The 15,927-nt window shown below is 49.8% G+C and overlaps 1 protein-coding gene across 1 annotated transcript; it reads right to left on the bottom strand.

The window, feature by feature from the left end:
- Positions 1–4,455: 4,455 nt before the first annotated feature.
- Positions 4,456–13,935, bottom strand: LOC120394788 (killer cell lectin-like receptor subfamily F member 1). The gene is made up of 6 exons (XM_039518940.1): positions 13,851–13,935; positions 12,259–12,357; positions 9,519–9,686; positions 6,589–6,743; positions 5,816–5,928; positions 4,456–4,579 (listed from the first exon to the last, which is right to left on the bottom strand). Exons 1-6 carry the CDS (start codon positions 13,933–13,935, stop codon positions 4,456–4,458), a joined length of 744 nt encoding a protein of 247 aa, XP_039374874.1.
- Positions 13,936–15,927: the final 1,992 nt, after the last annotated feature.

Here is a 15,927-nt window from a genome sequence, read left to right as displayed (position 1 = left end):
ATTGGTGTTAATATACTATGATTACACCCCAACCATGATTTTAAAATAGTGTGGTACCACATCTTATATATATATATTTTAAAAGGGTATAAAATTGACTTTTGTTGCAACAAAATAAAAATAATTTTTTGAAAAAAAAAAAAAAGTCACGTGACACACACAACATAGACACAACACACACGACATACAGGACAAACTTACAATTAAAAACAAATGGCACCAAAATCCTATTCATATCTATACAAAATAACACAACCAAAAATAAAAAATAAAAGGGTTAAACATTTGAATAAACAAATTATTACCTTATTTAAAACTTGTAGCATAAATTTGATAAAAATATATTAGTATTTGCCAAATGTATTGTATTAATTTGGTAACAAGGAATTTTGCATTACTTTATATTTAACATTATTTTAAAACTCTGCTATATGGAAATAAGAAAAGCCCATGTTACAAATATTAGTTAGTGGTTAGGATAAGAAGCAGAGAGTGCACTTCTGTTGCTTGGCAACCATATCTTCAAGAAAGTTAGGAATAATTCCAGCTGTTGCATTCCTGAAGGGTTAAAATAATTAATTTACTGGATTTAAAGTTTTTACCTTGTTTTCTTTTTGTTTCTTGTTTTGTTCTGTTTTCAATTGCTTTATTTTTTGGAGGTTTCTGTAAAAACTATAACTTTTAATTTTTAAAACAAAAAGAGAGAGCCGAAGTGAGGAGAGGCGGAGAGAGGGAAGGGAGGGTGAAGAGCAACCTAGGAAGGTAGGGAGACCTGAGCCAAGAAAGATTAACTCCATCGAGGTTAGTTATCGCAATAGGCAAAGCTTCTGCTACAGTTTTAGATTCAGTAAATTCTGGGGCTGTTGGCAGAGCTGGATACAGAGGAGTTTTAGGAGCTTCATATGGGGGTGGCAAAATTTTCTGAGAGGGACTTTGGGGGGATAGTGATGGGCTCTACCTTTTCTGTCTTCTCCTCATTATCATCTTTAGGAGAGCCTGGGGCTGCCTGTTTAGCTGCAAACATTGTGCCCCCGTGGAGGACAGAGCACAGATCAAGGGCCTTGCATATCATGCTAAACAGGACGGTGGAAACATCCTCAGAGTATCTGCCAGGGTTAAAGGCACAGTATAGCCTTTTAGAGTTTTGCCCGAGCCAAGGGAACAGATCCATTCTATTTTTGGATTGGTCGAATTTTGGCTAGTAAAAAGGTGAAACTGCAAATGTTGGAACTGTTCAGTTTCATTATCTGCGCGGTCTGCAGCGTGCCACGGGCATGGCCCAACTCCCTTGCATCCTGTTTGTGACGCCATGTGGATTGCCATGGACTCGCAGGGGCGAAAGAAAATGCAGGCCTGTTATTTACCAGGCTGCACGTGGCAACAGACTATATTGGTAAGGGATGCAAGGAGAGTGTGGGTCATGATGCAAACTGCAGACACACACACACACACACACACACACACACACACACACACACAACTAAAATTAATGTAAAGTTTTATTGGGGATAATTACAAGGGGTAAGGGAGCGGCGTATGATTAGCTAATAGAGTTAATGAAACTTAAAACACACAATGACTAAAATATCTACTAACAATATTTATAAACAAAGATGCAGCATTTAGTAATAACTGACACTTACAAATACAAACCAACGCATAACGACCGGCAAACGTAGAAGCTCTGTTTGAAACTCGTGAGCTGAGAGAGAGGCTTCGAGGTGATCAGGCTCGGTTACGGGTGTACACAGGATACACAGGATTCGTTTTTCTTTCTCCTCTCCCTGCCTGCACATGGCAGGCAGGCCTAAAGTACCAACTATGACATCATAGAAGTGTCATAGGGGACGGGGCCCAAAACCTGTTTGTGTTCGTTTCTGATTGGCACAAGCAAAGTTTACACCATGTAGGGGAGCAGGTGCCTTAAAGTCTGGCTTCACCCCCAAAAGGTGAGGCAATGCATATTGTTTTAGAATGCGTTCAACACTGAATGACAAAAGAAGAGGCCAGGGCAATACCGGTATGGGCAAGTTTTACAGTCGCATCCCACATCGTAAGGTGATATTGGAGCATTTGTGTTGGGAGCCTCTGTGACTCTGAAAATCACCAGACAGGAGAGTGAATTAACTAGTGCCAAGTGCTGAACTCCCAACTGCTCGGAGCACAAAGGAGGAGGTGGGATACAACAAGGGACTGTATCAATCTTGGTGCTGCTTGGACGCTGGCGGGCAAGGCTTTCGGAGTATATGCAAGAGATCCTCAGCTGCTGAGCCTGGGTTCGCCCTAAAGGACACAGAGCTTAGTATAGACCAGGGATACTCAGACTGCAGCTCACAAATGGCCCTTTGTGTGTCTCCTGTGTCTTTATAGCACATGATATTAAAACACTGGATGATTTAATTATTAACCAATCAGGATGCTTTTACTATGTTAAGGGTTAACTTACCAACTTTCACTATGTTAACTTATCTGCTTTGGGAATAATTTATATATATAAGTAAATATTTCCCCTGTCACACTGTTTAAATAGGGATTGCACTATAGCAAATTAAACAATAGATTCACACTCCTGTGGCTCTTTGGGGTAATGTTGATCGCTAATTTGGCTCCTAAATGACTGAGCTCCAAGTATCACTGCTCTAGGTGCTTCTGTTCCCTTTTGAAAATTAAGATTTTTAACCTATTTGTGTTTACATGCTTAACTGCTTTATCTTTATAAATAACAGCTTTCCTTTTTAATGAATTGTCATATAATATTGGCTACAAGGGCTGTCTTGGTATGAGATCTAAGGAGCAGTTGACCTGGGGTAAGTGACTAGACCTTTGGATGTGGGAGTAACCTGAATATTGCTGTGATTCTAGGTGTAAAGGACCTTCTATCACACAGGCAGGCTCAGCTGGGTGGCGAGACAGACTGGAGTCCCCCAGGGGCCTGTCTGTGACTCTGTTAGGCTGTTACGGTGCAGGAGAAGTTTACACTGGATGTTTGGTTGGTGAATAAGTCTAGAACTCTCAGCCAGTTTGGGGTTTCTGCCCTGGTTCCCAGCAGTCTGCTGTGAAATTGGCACGTGCCCTCTCAGCACACTGCAGACAGCATGATAGCAGGGCCTTGACTTGAGTTCCCTCCTTATGGGACAGAGGAGCTGAGCCAGCCCAGAGAGGGGGTTTGGGGGCCAGGTGTATGTGACCCAGGGACCCCTTGGTGCCAACTGGCAGAGGGTTTACAGGGATCCCTCGGGGCTGATCTCTACATAATAGTTCACCGAAGGGGGCATATGAGGTCTGTACCAAGAGCCAGTAGCTCACTGGTCATCATAGTCACTGTGAGATGTCTGCGTGGATACTATGTAAGGAGCTGTGTATCTGTATCGAAAACGTTTCCCTTAAGGTCTTGCAGTTAAGGCAGGTCACCAGGAGGTGATGCGCCTCAGAGATGTTCTTGTCAGGCAGGCGATAACTGAGGTTATCTCCTTGTCTGACCATCTGTGTATTGGATGGTATTTGTGTACTGAGCCAGGTGCAAAGTGAGAGATTGCAAAATCCACAGGCAGAAACAAACAGTGGGGAAGGGTGGGTGGGTGTGTCCGTCCTATTTAACAATAAAGACAAAGGACTGGTCTGGTCTATCCCGGGGTACAGACACACACTGGATCCTTCCCCTCTGAGACAAACTGACAGCACACAGGTCTCGTGAAAGAAGGATCACAGCCTGCCTGGCTGTAAAGCGCTGCAAGGATTTCAGGTGACCAGGACTTGGTTAGACAGGAGACTCGCTTGGTAAATAAGTCCAGGCTCTAGAACACGTTATGACTTTATTTTTGTTTCCAACGCTTCTACTTGACTCTCGGCTTTGTCGAACTGAGGCGTGATTTCACTCTGAGCATAGGTCAGCGCTGTGTGTTAAGCGGAGCAGTGATCTGAATTGGAACTGGTAAGTGTGTGTGAAGGTGGGAGGGGCAGGGAGTGTTACTGGTTCTCTGGAAGCAGCATCTCTGACTACTGCCAGTGTCTGGGGACAGATGCTCTAGGCAGATGCTCAGAGGGCTTGAGGGCAGAGTGGGCCTATTGCTAACTGCAGTGACTGCAGGCCCAGCAGCCAGCGTGTGTGTGTGTGGCCAGTGGGATTGAGGAGCTGACCCCTGGCAGGCACAGACCAGGCTCCTTCAGGCAAAGGGCAGGTGGTGGCGAGCCCTGGGTACCCCGGGAAGCAGCTCAGGGAGTAACTTCCTGCAGGTTTGGGGCAGTTATAAATTATACCCCAAAGCCCCAGCCCAGTGAGAAGGACCAAGGGGAGGGACTGTGACTGCGAGGGGCACCTGAGTCCCAGCACCTACCAGGCCTCTGCTCTGCCCCCGGCTTAGAGCTCTGCCTAAAGCCACAATCCTGCCCCGTGAGACTAAAGCCAGGATGCTGCGCATTACAGAGACACAAATGTGGATCCTCAGACCCGACTGTTTATATCACGGCAGCTTCTTTCTGGCAGATCCATTTGAACTCAGCACCACATGTCTCAGACTGAATCCGGCTGCCTCTTATCCAGCCACAGCTGTTCCCTTCAGCAGAGCCTGAGACTTGGAAGCTGCAGAATTAAAGAGAGTCAATGTCATGGTGGTTCCCTTTAACAAGGAAAGGCCCATAGGGGGAAGAAAGATAACACCTCTCTCTAATGGGAAGCTTGGTTCTGGTGTTGTCCTTCATCTTTGTAACTTTCCTACAGAGCTTCAGGTGAGAAGGCAGCCCAGGAGGTGAGCTGAGTTAGGGGGTCTCTGGCAAGGAATGAACTAGGCTGAAACTCATGGGTCAGTGACCTGGTGCTTTTTTGTTGGAAGTGGCCACCATGAGCTCCTGCATCTCGGTTTTCCTTTAAAAACAAAGTCTGAGGGCTTGTCTACGCTACAAAATTAGGTTGACTTAATTTAGTTCAACATACAGCCACCAAAGTAATTCAATCAGCTGTTAGTCTCCACACTATCCTCCTCCTGCTGGTGATGCATGTCCTTAACAGGTGCTCTCACACGGACTGAAGTGGGGCACTGACAGCTCCGTGGGGCTCACAGCTGGAGCCCCTCAACCACCCTGGGGTAACAGTCTCAGCTGTAAGTGTGGCACGGGGCTCAATTTCACAGCAGGGAGCCAACCAATCTTTCTTGTCAATTTCATGGCTCCAGCTGTGAGCCCCAGGCTACAGAGCAGAGGGTGAAATTGACAGGAGTGACAGCCAACAGGCAATGTAAGTGACGCAACATCTATGTGGGCACTGGGTTGCCCTACTACATCGACATAAGCGCTGTGCCTCTTGTGCAGGTGGTATAACTGGGTTCAAAAAAGTACTGGGTAAGTTCATGGAGGGTAGGTTCATCAACGGTTATTAGCCGAGATGATGAGGGATGCAACCTTGTGTATGGGGCAACCCTAAACCTTTGACTGCCAGAAGCTTAGTGTAGCCGATGGAATGGATCACCCCATAATTGCCCTGTTCTGTTTATTCAGATACTATGGTAATAGGGGCCAGATCAGCACCTTCGCCATTGACTACGCTAGTGGGGGTTTCTGGTGCAGTTATACTGGAAGCCCTGTAGTGTGGACACAGCTATATCCATATCTAAGGGCTTCTTCCACTACAGCTTATGCCAGTGCCCCCGATCAGCATAAGCTACACTGCAATAAGCACAGGCACATTTGTATAACTGCAGCTACACTAGGGCCTTTGGAGGCACAGCAAAAATACCCTTAACCGATGTAGTTAACATCAGCAAGTTATACAATGGGAGCTTTTCCCAAACATCTCAAACAGGAAATGTCAGGCAGCACTTACAGCATTGGATCTAACGGGGAACCGTCCACCCAGGTCCATTTCCCCCCTGCGGGTGTCACCGTAAGTCCAATCCACACGTAGCTTGAACCTTGTGTAACATCCTGTATGAAATCCTGTGAGGCGCAAAGCAGATGGGGAGGGGTGAATATGCCATAACAGGCTAGAAGAATTCCCTTAGTGCTCCTGTTTAATACCTGCTTTTGGCTTCAGTGGCTCCACCCACAATGCCAACAGGAGAACCCATCAGCCCCTGAGCTAATTCACCCTCGCCCCTGGGTGGGCAGAGTCTCTCTATGAAGATATGGTAAAACCAGCACCAGTCCTTGGTGAGCTGGCCCTTTAAGGGAGTCCTGGGTTCAGCCTCACCTGTGACTAGGTGCCCCTGGGCTGAGAGGTTCAGGTGAGGGAAGCAGGTGACCAGGAGCCAGGCCTGGTGGGGCTACAAGGGCAGCCCGAGGTCAGTCTGGGCAGGGCGAGATTTGGTGGCGTAGGGGGGTTGTGTGAGTAGCTCTATGCAGACTGACTCTGCTGAGCTCCCAGACAGGGCTCAGGGGGGAAGAGCCTGCAGGAGCCAGCTGGGCAGTCTGGGGTGGGAACGCTGTGGGGGTCTTGTTCTGAACTGTATGTTAATCAGCCAGATGCCCCAGACTGGAGGAAAAGGAGAAATGGGGCAGAGGGGTAGAGCCAGGCTGGATAAACCTGCTGCTCAGGGACTGTAACTAGTGACACACGTCTCTCTCCAGCTGGAGTCTGATGAGCCTGTATTTTGTTACCATCTCCTCCCGGTTCCGGATCACGAGCATGCGAGAGCTCTTCCCCGAGCAGTCGTCACGGCTCCCAGTCCAGTCTTTACTCTCTTTAGACAGCCAGTAGCACTTGTCCCCACGCAGCAGCCAGTTCCTGGGGCAGAGTTTGCATCCGGAGCCCCCTGGAACGGGAGATGGGAACAGAGGTGTCATTCATTCTGAAAATTCAAACTGCAGCTGGCTGAAAATGCTTGTTCAAGTTCTTTTTAAATGGGAATTGCCATTTTGACCAAAAGGAAAGTGTTTATTTTAGTTGAAATTGTTCATTTTTTTGACTCTGTGCGTGTGTGTAAATACAAAATGGAAATACAGATTTTTTCCCAGGGGCAGGATTTCATTTAGTTTTCATGAGTTAAAAACCACTTACCCTTAACATTTTCCCCACTGGAAATGAGAGAGATCAGTTTTGCTTTTTACTTCCTTCAAAGGACAGCAAACTTCCATTTCTTTTCACATTTTCCATAAAATAGGTTTACAAATGTACCAGCTCTAGTTCTAGATATTGCTGAGTTTCCCCTACAGGCAGGTAAAGAGCCTTTGCTCTCAATGTACTAGCGAGGGCTTTCCTCAGGGCCAGCACTCGAACAGCTGGGCACCGCTGGAGGCCAGGTCAGCAAGGTGCTGGGAGGCCAGAGAGGAGAGAATTCGCTTCAAGTCGTTACACAAAGTTGGTTTCTTACTAAAGATCTGCTCTGACTCAGTCACAAGTTCTGGGCTCGATGCAGCAATCAGCGGCTGGGAGGAATCACTGGCTTGGTGCATTCAAATGTAATTCCTTGGGGGTTGACTATGTCAGCTTATAAAAGCTGAACAGAGATGGACTCAGGCTGGGCCCTGATGGGAGACCTCAAGGGAAACTCAGTGTTGAAACAAATAATAGGGGTGACTGAGAAGGAGGGACACCCCTGACTAAGGCAGAACTGAACCCAGAGACCCAAGCTGGGGGCGCTGCACCTCTGCTGGTGTCACAATTCAGCTGAGAGTTAAAAGCAAGGTCCCATTATTGTCATTACAAATCCTATGGCTCTTCTTTAATGGTGGAGGTCTGAGTCGGTTCAAATTACAGTTTGGGGGACTACAATTTGCCTCCCGCAAATGCCCTGGGCAATTCCAGTAGGGGAGTGGATTCTGCTTCAACCATTCCCCTAAGAGATCGTCTGCCAGTGTTGTGTGCTGCTGAACAGCTGTTGAGTTTCACCCCAGAGGTGGCTGCATGTCAGTGGTGGGGGAAATGATTCCCATAAGTACTATGTGGTTTGTAAAGCACTTTGGGATCCCGCCTCTCGAGCAGTTGAATTATTTATTACACTTTTGTTAAGATTGTCTGTGCTCTAGCAATGGGAATTATTCTGCCCACTAGATGTCACTGCTGCTCCTCTGCACAAAGGGCTGAGCCTTGTTTATTGTGCTTAGACTGTTCACTCCCTGGGGAAGGGATTGTCTTTTGGGGACGTGTTTTTTATGGCATCTGGCACAAGGGGTCCTCGATCCCCGAGGCAGGACTGCAATACAAAGAAATACAGTAGAGCTGAGAGGTTCCTGCCCCGGATCGGGTTTGGGGTTGGGCCAGGGATGCTGCACACTAGGGTGACCAGACAGCAAGTGTGAAAAATCGGGACGGGATGGGAGGTAATAGGAGCCTATATAAGAAAAAGTCCCAAAAATCAGGACTGTCCCTATAAAATCGGGACATCTGGTCACCCTACTGCACACACAGAGTAAGACAATCTCTGCCACAAAGCGCTCCCAGCCTAGACATCTGATATGAAACAGGTGGAGATAAAGAGGACGACGGCAACAAGGAAAGAGAGAGACAAGCTGGGTAATTCCTGTTCCTGGACTAACTTCTGTTGGTGGAAGATACAAACGCGGAGCTACACAGAGCTCTTCTTTGGGGCTGGGGGAGGAAATCAGAGGAAACCCGAAGAAGAGCTCTGTGGAGCTCCAAAGTTTGTACCTTTCACCATCAGAAGTTGGCCCATGGTCTTGTCTCGCTAACTTTCTGGGACCAACCCTGCCACAGCACCACTGCAGCCAACAAGGGAGAGTAACCCAGCCATATTGGTACAGACAAAGGCAGCCACAGCATGTGTCTTGCACCCACCCACTGGGATGGATGAAGTGAAAAAAGACAGAGGCGCTTAGGGTGTATAGCACAACATGACACCCAAAGCATTCAAGCATATTAAAAGGTCGTCCCATTCCGCACCCCCATCAACTTAAACATCACCCTGCTGGCTGAACATTGTTCTCCTGCCATAGTTATGAGCAGAATTGATAGAAAATTTTCTGTCCACTTTTCTTGACCCAAAAAATTGCCTTTTTCTTTCAGAATGAAAATCACCGCAGAAAATGTTTCAGTTGAAATTTTTCAGTTTTTGGTTAAAATAAACGTGTTCCCCTGGAAACTGTAAATTTCCTCCTACATTTAGCCTCCTTTTCACTGCCCAAGCGGCAGTGTTGCCAACTCTCACATTTAATCACAAGTTTAATTATATTTGGTGGTTTTTCCTTTGAGCCCCAGCTCTTGGAGTCAGGGGATTGTGAGAATTTCACTTTTTTTAAAAAAAGATAAGTTTGAAAATGTGACTTTAGTGCAACCTAGAAGCTCAGAAACCAGAAAGTGAGTAAGAAAAAAAAACCCAACCACAAAAGTATTATTTTTCTAAAATCTTATGATTTTTGAGGGCCTGACTAATGGTTTTTGAGCAGTAGGAGATGGCAGTGCTGGAGTAGTGTAAATAAAGGGACCTTGGTGCGAATGAGAATCTAGCCCATGGTATTTCAAGCTGACAGTGTCCCTTTAACACGGTGACTGGGTTTTCAGTCACAGGGAGTCTGCAAACTCTTCCAGGGAGAGTGACTCCTGGTTCTGGGACAGTAGGAGCCGGGGTTACCTGCCAAGCTGCCATTGTGGGGTTCACACAGAATTGATTTCAAGCGAGACTGGAAATCCTCCAGGCAGGAGCTGCATTCAGTGCTACTGAAGATTCTGGCACCATCATTCTCTGATGCGTTTGTAGCTCCTCTGGTCTGTCCTGCACACAAGACAGGCAATTGGGAAACTTCAAAACATCATCACAGTCACTTCTAAGGCAACTATTTAGGGATTAAAAACCAGCCTGTAGAGGGTGTAAAATCAAGGTTCCATCGCAGCTAGGCCAGGGGCAGAGAGACAAACTCATTCATTAAACCTGTAAGCAGGGTCTGATGAGGTCTCCCCTGATATCTAGTGATGAATTGGGGGAAGGTCTCAGGAGCAGAATGTATTTGCATAGACACGCCTACTCTGGCTAGGCATTCAGCAGACAGACCCGCTTTGTCAAAATGATCAGTTTTGGCTGGTGATGGGTTACAAATTGAATGCAGGGTAATGAAATGTTGTTCTACTGATTGTACAGGTCAAGGGCAGCAGAACTGTGCTTTGCCTGACCTGATTGAGGGGGTCACCCTAACCTTAACCCCACTTTGCTAAGCACGGGGTAGGGATGCCAACTCTCATTAAGGATTGGTGTATGGGTAAAATAGAGTTATGATTGTCTGTGGTGTCTGCCTGTAGTGTTAAGTTATGTCTCCACTGTAGTTAAATATCTGTGGTTGGCTGGTGTTAGTTGCCTTGGGTTTGAGCTGCAGGATTTTAGAATTGTAATGTACGTATGTAGGCTTAGGCTGGAAACTGGGTGCTGGGAATCTGCTGGTGTGGGGAGAGTCCTAGAGCCTAGGTTGTAACCTAAACCCAAATGTTTACACAGCAATTTTACAGACCCACAGCCTGAGTCAGCTGCTCCAGGCCAGCTGTAGGTGTTTAATTGTAGTGTAGACACATCCTCCCTTCTCCAGTGTTTAAAGAGAGCTGACTGGACTCAAATGAGAGTCCTTGTTTCTGTTCAGTGGTTCCTAGAGCTGAGATCACTGCTGAGAAGGTCTAGGGGCTGACTCTTAGACGTCAGACGGCACTGAGCGACAAGCAGGGACAGTGAAGGGGGAGCCCATGTGACTGCACCTCTAAACTCTGGATCTTCACTGACTAAGGACGACAGCTGTGAGTGGGGTGCAGTGGAGGGAGCGGGGAGTGGCGTGTTTGTTCATCTGACTTTCAGATTGGAAGGTGGGAAACTGAAGCAAAGGACACTGCCCAGCGTACAGGGGGGTGGGTATTTGGACTTACCAATCATGGTGGGGGTGTTTTCCCAAATTAATGCTGGGTTCCCTTTAACTAAACGTTTTTGTTTGTTGTACACATGGGAAGTTTTGTCTCTTAGAAGCACCCAAGGATGTTAAGTTTTCCCAGATTACTGGCTGGGGGCTCAAGCCAGTTCTGATTTGTGTTGTTAAGAGGAACCCCTAGATGTTGAACCCGGCCCTTGGTGCTGGTGACACCACCTGGCAGAGGGGTTACACATAGGCTGGGTGTGTCACACACACAGGGGAAGTGTAACAGTGACGCTGTCCCAGTCAGCTCACACGAATGTCATGTACTAAGCTCCTAGCTGCACCTGCTGGGATAACATCTGACCCGCGGGGTGGCGATTAAGTGTCACACATGGACTGGACTCAGAGCTGGACTCACAGCGGGGTTGTGGAAGGAGGGGGGAATTCATGGTGCTTAGCTGGACTCTGAGCCCCTTGGAGCAGGGATTGTCTCGTGGTATGTTTGTGCAGCCCCGATCTCGCCTGAGCCTCTCAGTGCTGCTGCACTGGGGTGGGGGCCTGGCCCCAATGTGGCAGCATTTCTCTGTTTGTAACGTGGTAACTTTGGAACGCCGCATCCGACCCATTCTGCCATTCCAGGGACTGTTCTAGGCACTGATGGGCAGAATCCAACTGATTCTGGTGCAAATCGGAACCCCAGGAAAGCCAGATTCAGGGGAAAATCAGGGCTCCCAGGCTGCCTGGTGCTGCCAATAGAAAGTCTCTCTGGCATCCCCTGCACAGATCACAGAGAACAGCTTAACTTGCTGCGTGTGGACGCTGTCTGTAGCCTGACCTCTAACAGAAATACGAGCCTGCCAGGCACAGTTAGTAGGGGGAAGCGGAGTGGGGATGAGAGGGATGGGGCAGTGATGGTGGTGGGGGGAAGCAGAGACCCGGAGTGGAGATGGGGGTGCAGGGGAAGGTTGCCACCTCTGCGGTACAAATACCTAGGATGATCCTGAGCCCATAAAACTGGACAGCTGGCAGCGTGCACTGAGCACCTGGGCAGATCTCCCAGGACAGCGACCTCAACAAAGGGGCAATCCTGGGAAATCCTGGCCAGGGGGCAAACCTAGGGGGGGAAAGTGGGGACCTGGAGATGGGGAGGCGGAAGTGGGGGGGACACCTAGACCCTGCCATGGGGGAGGGACAATGTGTGACCCTGGTGTGGGGGGAGGGAGGAATGGGAGAGATGTGCAGAACCCCTGGCATGGGGGGAGGGGTACACAGAGCGCCTGGCAGATGGGGGAGAATGGGGGACAATGAACCCCAGGGATGAGGGAGGGGGATGGGTTGCAGGGAGTCCCTGCAGTGGGGGGGAGGGGCTGCCAGGAGCCCCTGGTCGGTGCAGTGAGCTCGACACAAGCTACGAAGTGTGCGACCCTCTAGTACAAATAACGTCCGTGAGCCTGTTAAATGCCTCAGTGGCCTCGAGTTACTCACCCCAGACAGCCAGCGCTACCACCGCTCCCAGCAGGATGAGGCACCCGGCCCCGGCCAGCCCTAGGGCCACCCAGATCCAGCGCGGGTACCGAGGGGAACCTGGAAGAGTTGTGTTTGGTAACACACCGTCAGCCCCAGCGGGAGGGACAGTAACACACCCGGGGATGGGGTCCCCTCTGGGGCCAGCGCAGCCCCCACCGGGGGTCGTTCTCCCCCTCAGCCCCAGCGGAGCATCCTCCGGGCAGTGCCCCCAGAATGCAGCATTGGAAAGTTGAAGAACAGTTTAATACCCACGAGGACGGGAATGAGCTAGAGCAGCACAAGGCACCTTTCTAACCGGATCCTCCCCAGCACTTGCACCAGTGTCACTGTGTTGTTTCTAAACTGATAGTTGCCGTGGTACCAAACCTGGGGCCGATCAGCCCTCGCTCAGAGACCCCTGGAACTGCAGCTCTAAGGGTACCTGCCTGCCCTGCAGCTGGGAGGTGGCAGAGTGTGTCTGGCTACCTGGGCTGGGAGACACGTGTCCAGCCGCTGTGTAGACCTATCCCAGGTGTCTCTCTAGCCTCCCCCTCCTGCCACTGCCCATCCGGAGAGATACCTGCAGTGACCACCTGATGGCGCTGTGCCACACTTCCTCCCCTGCCCCCTACAGATCTCCTTCCCCTGCAGACTGGAAACTCACCATGCCCCTTGCTGGGGAACTTCTCCAATATTTGCCTAAAAATTCCCTGTTTCCAAGCATGTAATAATTTCCTGAGCAATTATTCCTGCCCAGGAGCTTGTAAGTTAGGATATTTGCAGGAAGTGAGCACAAAAGGGGCCCAAACGCAGCTCAAAATTCAAACAAATCTCTGGGAAGATCCGTTGCAGTATTTCCCAGGTCCTCGCTGGCAAAGGAAGGAAAGAATAACGTCTGGGACCACTGACGTTCACATTAAATTGGTGCAACATTGTCTGGCTACCTCGTCCTTATGGAAAATGTGGCATCAGTCTCCATTTAGACCAAGACCCTAGGCTGTGGGAACCCCCTGAATGATGATGCACATTCAGATTTCATAATAAGGCTACAGGGCATTTTCCATTGTCTATCACAGCAGTGTCAACATATCCCATTGTTTGCATTCAATGTCCGCTGAAAATACACTTACTGGTGGTCAGTCAAGCACCGCACCAGTGGATTTATCGGAGCCCTAACATTTACTGGGTGCTTTGTTGGTTTGATACTTTCTCGCTGTGCAATGCTGAAGAAAATGCCAGACCTCAATGATGCTACTCTCAGTAGGAAATCCTACATCCACAAGTAAGTATTAGCCAGATCAAGCCCTTAGCAGTGACATTGGAAATACAGGGAGTATCTTCACTCACTCTCTGCTGCAGGGAGTTGTGCTTCACCGAGACGCTTTCCCTCATCCCCTCACTGACATGCGGCGTGTAAAGGCCCAGGCTGGGACTGTCAGAGCCGTCCAGTGGAGTTGGGTGCCAACTCCCAGTAAATTTCAGCTCCTGTGGGTCTCTGTGAAGCCCCAGCCGCACCCTGTAATCGCTGTGTTGTGAAAGTGGACGCCCCGGGAGGATGCTCAGTCACTTACCTTGGGGCCCAGCTCCCGGAGGGCGGCCTGGTTGTCTCTGCTTCGGACGGAGGTTTAATACCGTGTAGCCCTCTTCATCCTCCATTGGCCAAGCGCGGCCCTGGTTTGATTTCCCAGCAGGTGCTCAGAGAGGGGAAGGAGCCCCCCCACCCCATTAACTGGCCCTCAGACTCGGTCTGTGCAGCTCAGGGCTCCCACCAGCATTGACCGTTCTTCAAGGGAAACCACACAGGAAATGCAGGTACCAAGCGCATGTGTGCTCTGAGCTACATCTCTCCTCCAACCTCCCCTGGACTGTGCTGGAGACCTGCACTGGTTGGACAGAACAGCTCTGAATACAAGCGGGTCAGGGCCCCCGGCTGGCTTTGCTGAACCAGGTGTCAAACTGATGCAAGTTTGCCCTGAGTCCGCACTTGCGGGCTCCTAAATGGTTTCCACAGAGATGTCCTTGGATACCGATCCCACACGCCCCAGCCCAGCCCCCAGAGGCAGTGCATTCTGGGAAACTCAGCAAACCCACCAGGGCATTGAGGGGCAGCAGTGGCGGGGGGGTGTATGGACCTGTATAAATCATTGGCCATGGCGTGTTTTGTGTCCCCGGCTGTGCTGATCTGCAGAGGATGTGGGTCTGTTACAGCCCCACGTACAGCCCCTGGCTCTCTTGTTCACACTGTAGAGAGGCTCACGCTTTTCACTCTGAAGCTGCCTGGTTCAGTTCCTGCTGGTGCTTGTTGTGCTCACACGCACGTGTTTCCAATCCTTTAATCATCCTCCTGGGTCCTCTTTGACCCCTCTCCAATTTATCAGCATCCTTCCTGGATTGTGGGCACCAGAACTGGACACAGGATCCCAGCAGCGATCATACCAGGGCCAAATCCAGAGGCAAAATAACCTCCTGGCTCCTTCTCCAGATTCCCCTGTTCCTACGTCCCAGGATCTCACTGGCTCTGTTAGGCCACAGCTCGTGTTCATCTGATCATCCACCATGACCCTCAAAGTTCTCTGTCCTACAGCGCTCATGGGCTTTGTGCTCAGCGTGTCCTGTAGCACGTGTGAGGGCAGAGTGCTGGTATGTGTGTTAGTGGCACCCTGAGGCAGGGCTCAAAGAGGGCAGAGTTAAGGTTGTTTTGTGGGGTGTGGATTTTCCCTCTGAGTGTTTATACATCAGTGGCCTACAATCCGGCAGGTCAATGGAAAGGTTTTGGAATTAGCACAGGTAGTTCGAAACTAGGGAGGATTGCAGCCAGCCAGAGAGCTCGCTGGAAATTGATTGTAGCCACTTCAGCAAACAAGTGTGCATGAGCCTGACCCACGGCCTCTCACAGGAAATTGTCTTTGGTCAAGAAGCATCAGGGGGGTTGTTCACACCATCAGCATCCTCTGATCCTGTGGGCTAGCTCAGATCAGCGCTTCCTGTCCATGCTGGGTGCTGCCATTTGCTGCTCTCTCTTCTCACTCCCTGGGCTCTGCCTGTGTCCCAAAGACCAGCCGCACCCACTGCTGAGATGGGCAGGGCTGCAGGGGATGGGGGTGCGGAGGAGCGAAGGGTAATGACAGGAAGATGCCAGACCAGTGCTGTGTAGCATGAAAGGGCAGGTCATGAAACCCGAGACTGAGGTTGGGCCCCGGGGGAGGAGCAGGTAGCAGCAGAGCAAAGGGCGGTGATGGGAGCTGGCCCAGCGAATGGGGTTTGAAGAGGGATCTGAAGGTGGATTGAGAGGCTCCTTTAAGCCCTGGGAGAGAGAGGCCAATCCAGACACTGGGGGCTCCATGAACAAAACCCTGTAGGCCCACGGGGGAGAAGATGAAGACCCAAGGAAGAAGGAGGTGGTGGAGTGGGGTCAGGAGGGACCTTCCCCTGGGCACAGGTTATCCTAGAACTGTGGGTGTCTTGCTCCTTCCTCTGGTGCTGGCCAGTGTCACAGACAGGAGAGTGGGTAGAGGGACCCCCGGTCTGGCAAGCTCTGTGATCCTGGGAGTGCAGCCCAAGAACTGGAACGGGGGCAGGGCTAGGGATGGAGATGTGGGCAGGGGCAGGGCTGTGCAGCATCATCAAGTGAGAACGAGCAGCATGATC

The sequence above is a fragment of the Mauremys reevesii genome, unplaced genomic scaffold (genome assembly GCF_016161935.1).
Source record: "Mauremys reevesii isolate NIE-2019 unplaced genomic scaffold, ASM1616193v1 Contig78, whole genome shotgun sequence".
In the NCBI taxonomy this organism is placed as follows: Eukaryota; Metazoa; Chordata; order Testudines; family Geoemydidae; genus Mauremys; species Mauremys reevesii.
The sequence above is the reverse complement of the archived record's forward strand: the minus strand, read 5'-3'. Positions and strand labels throughout refer to the sequence as shown.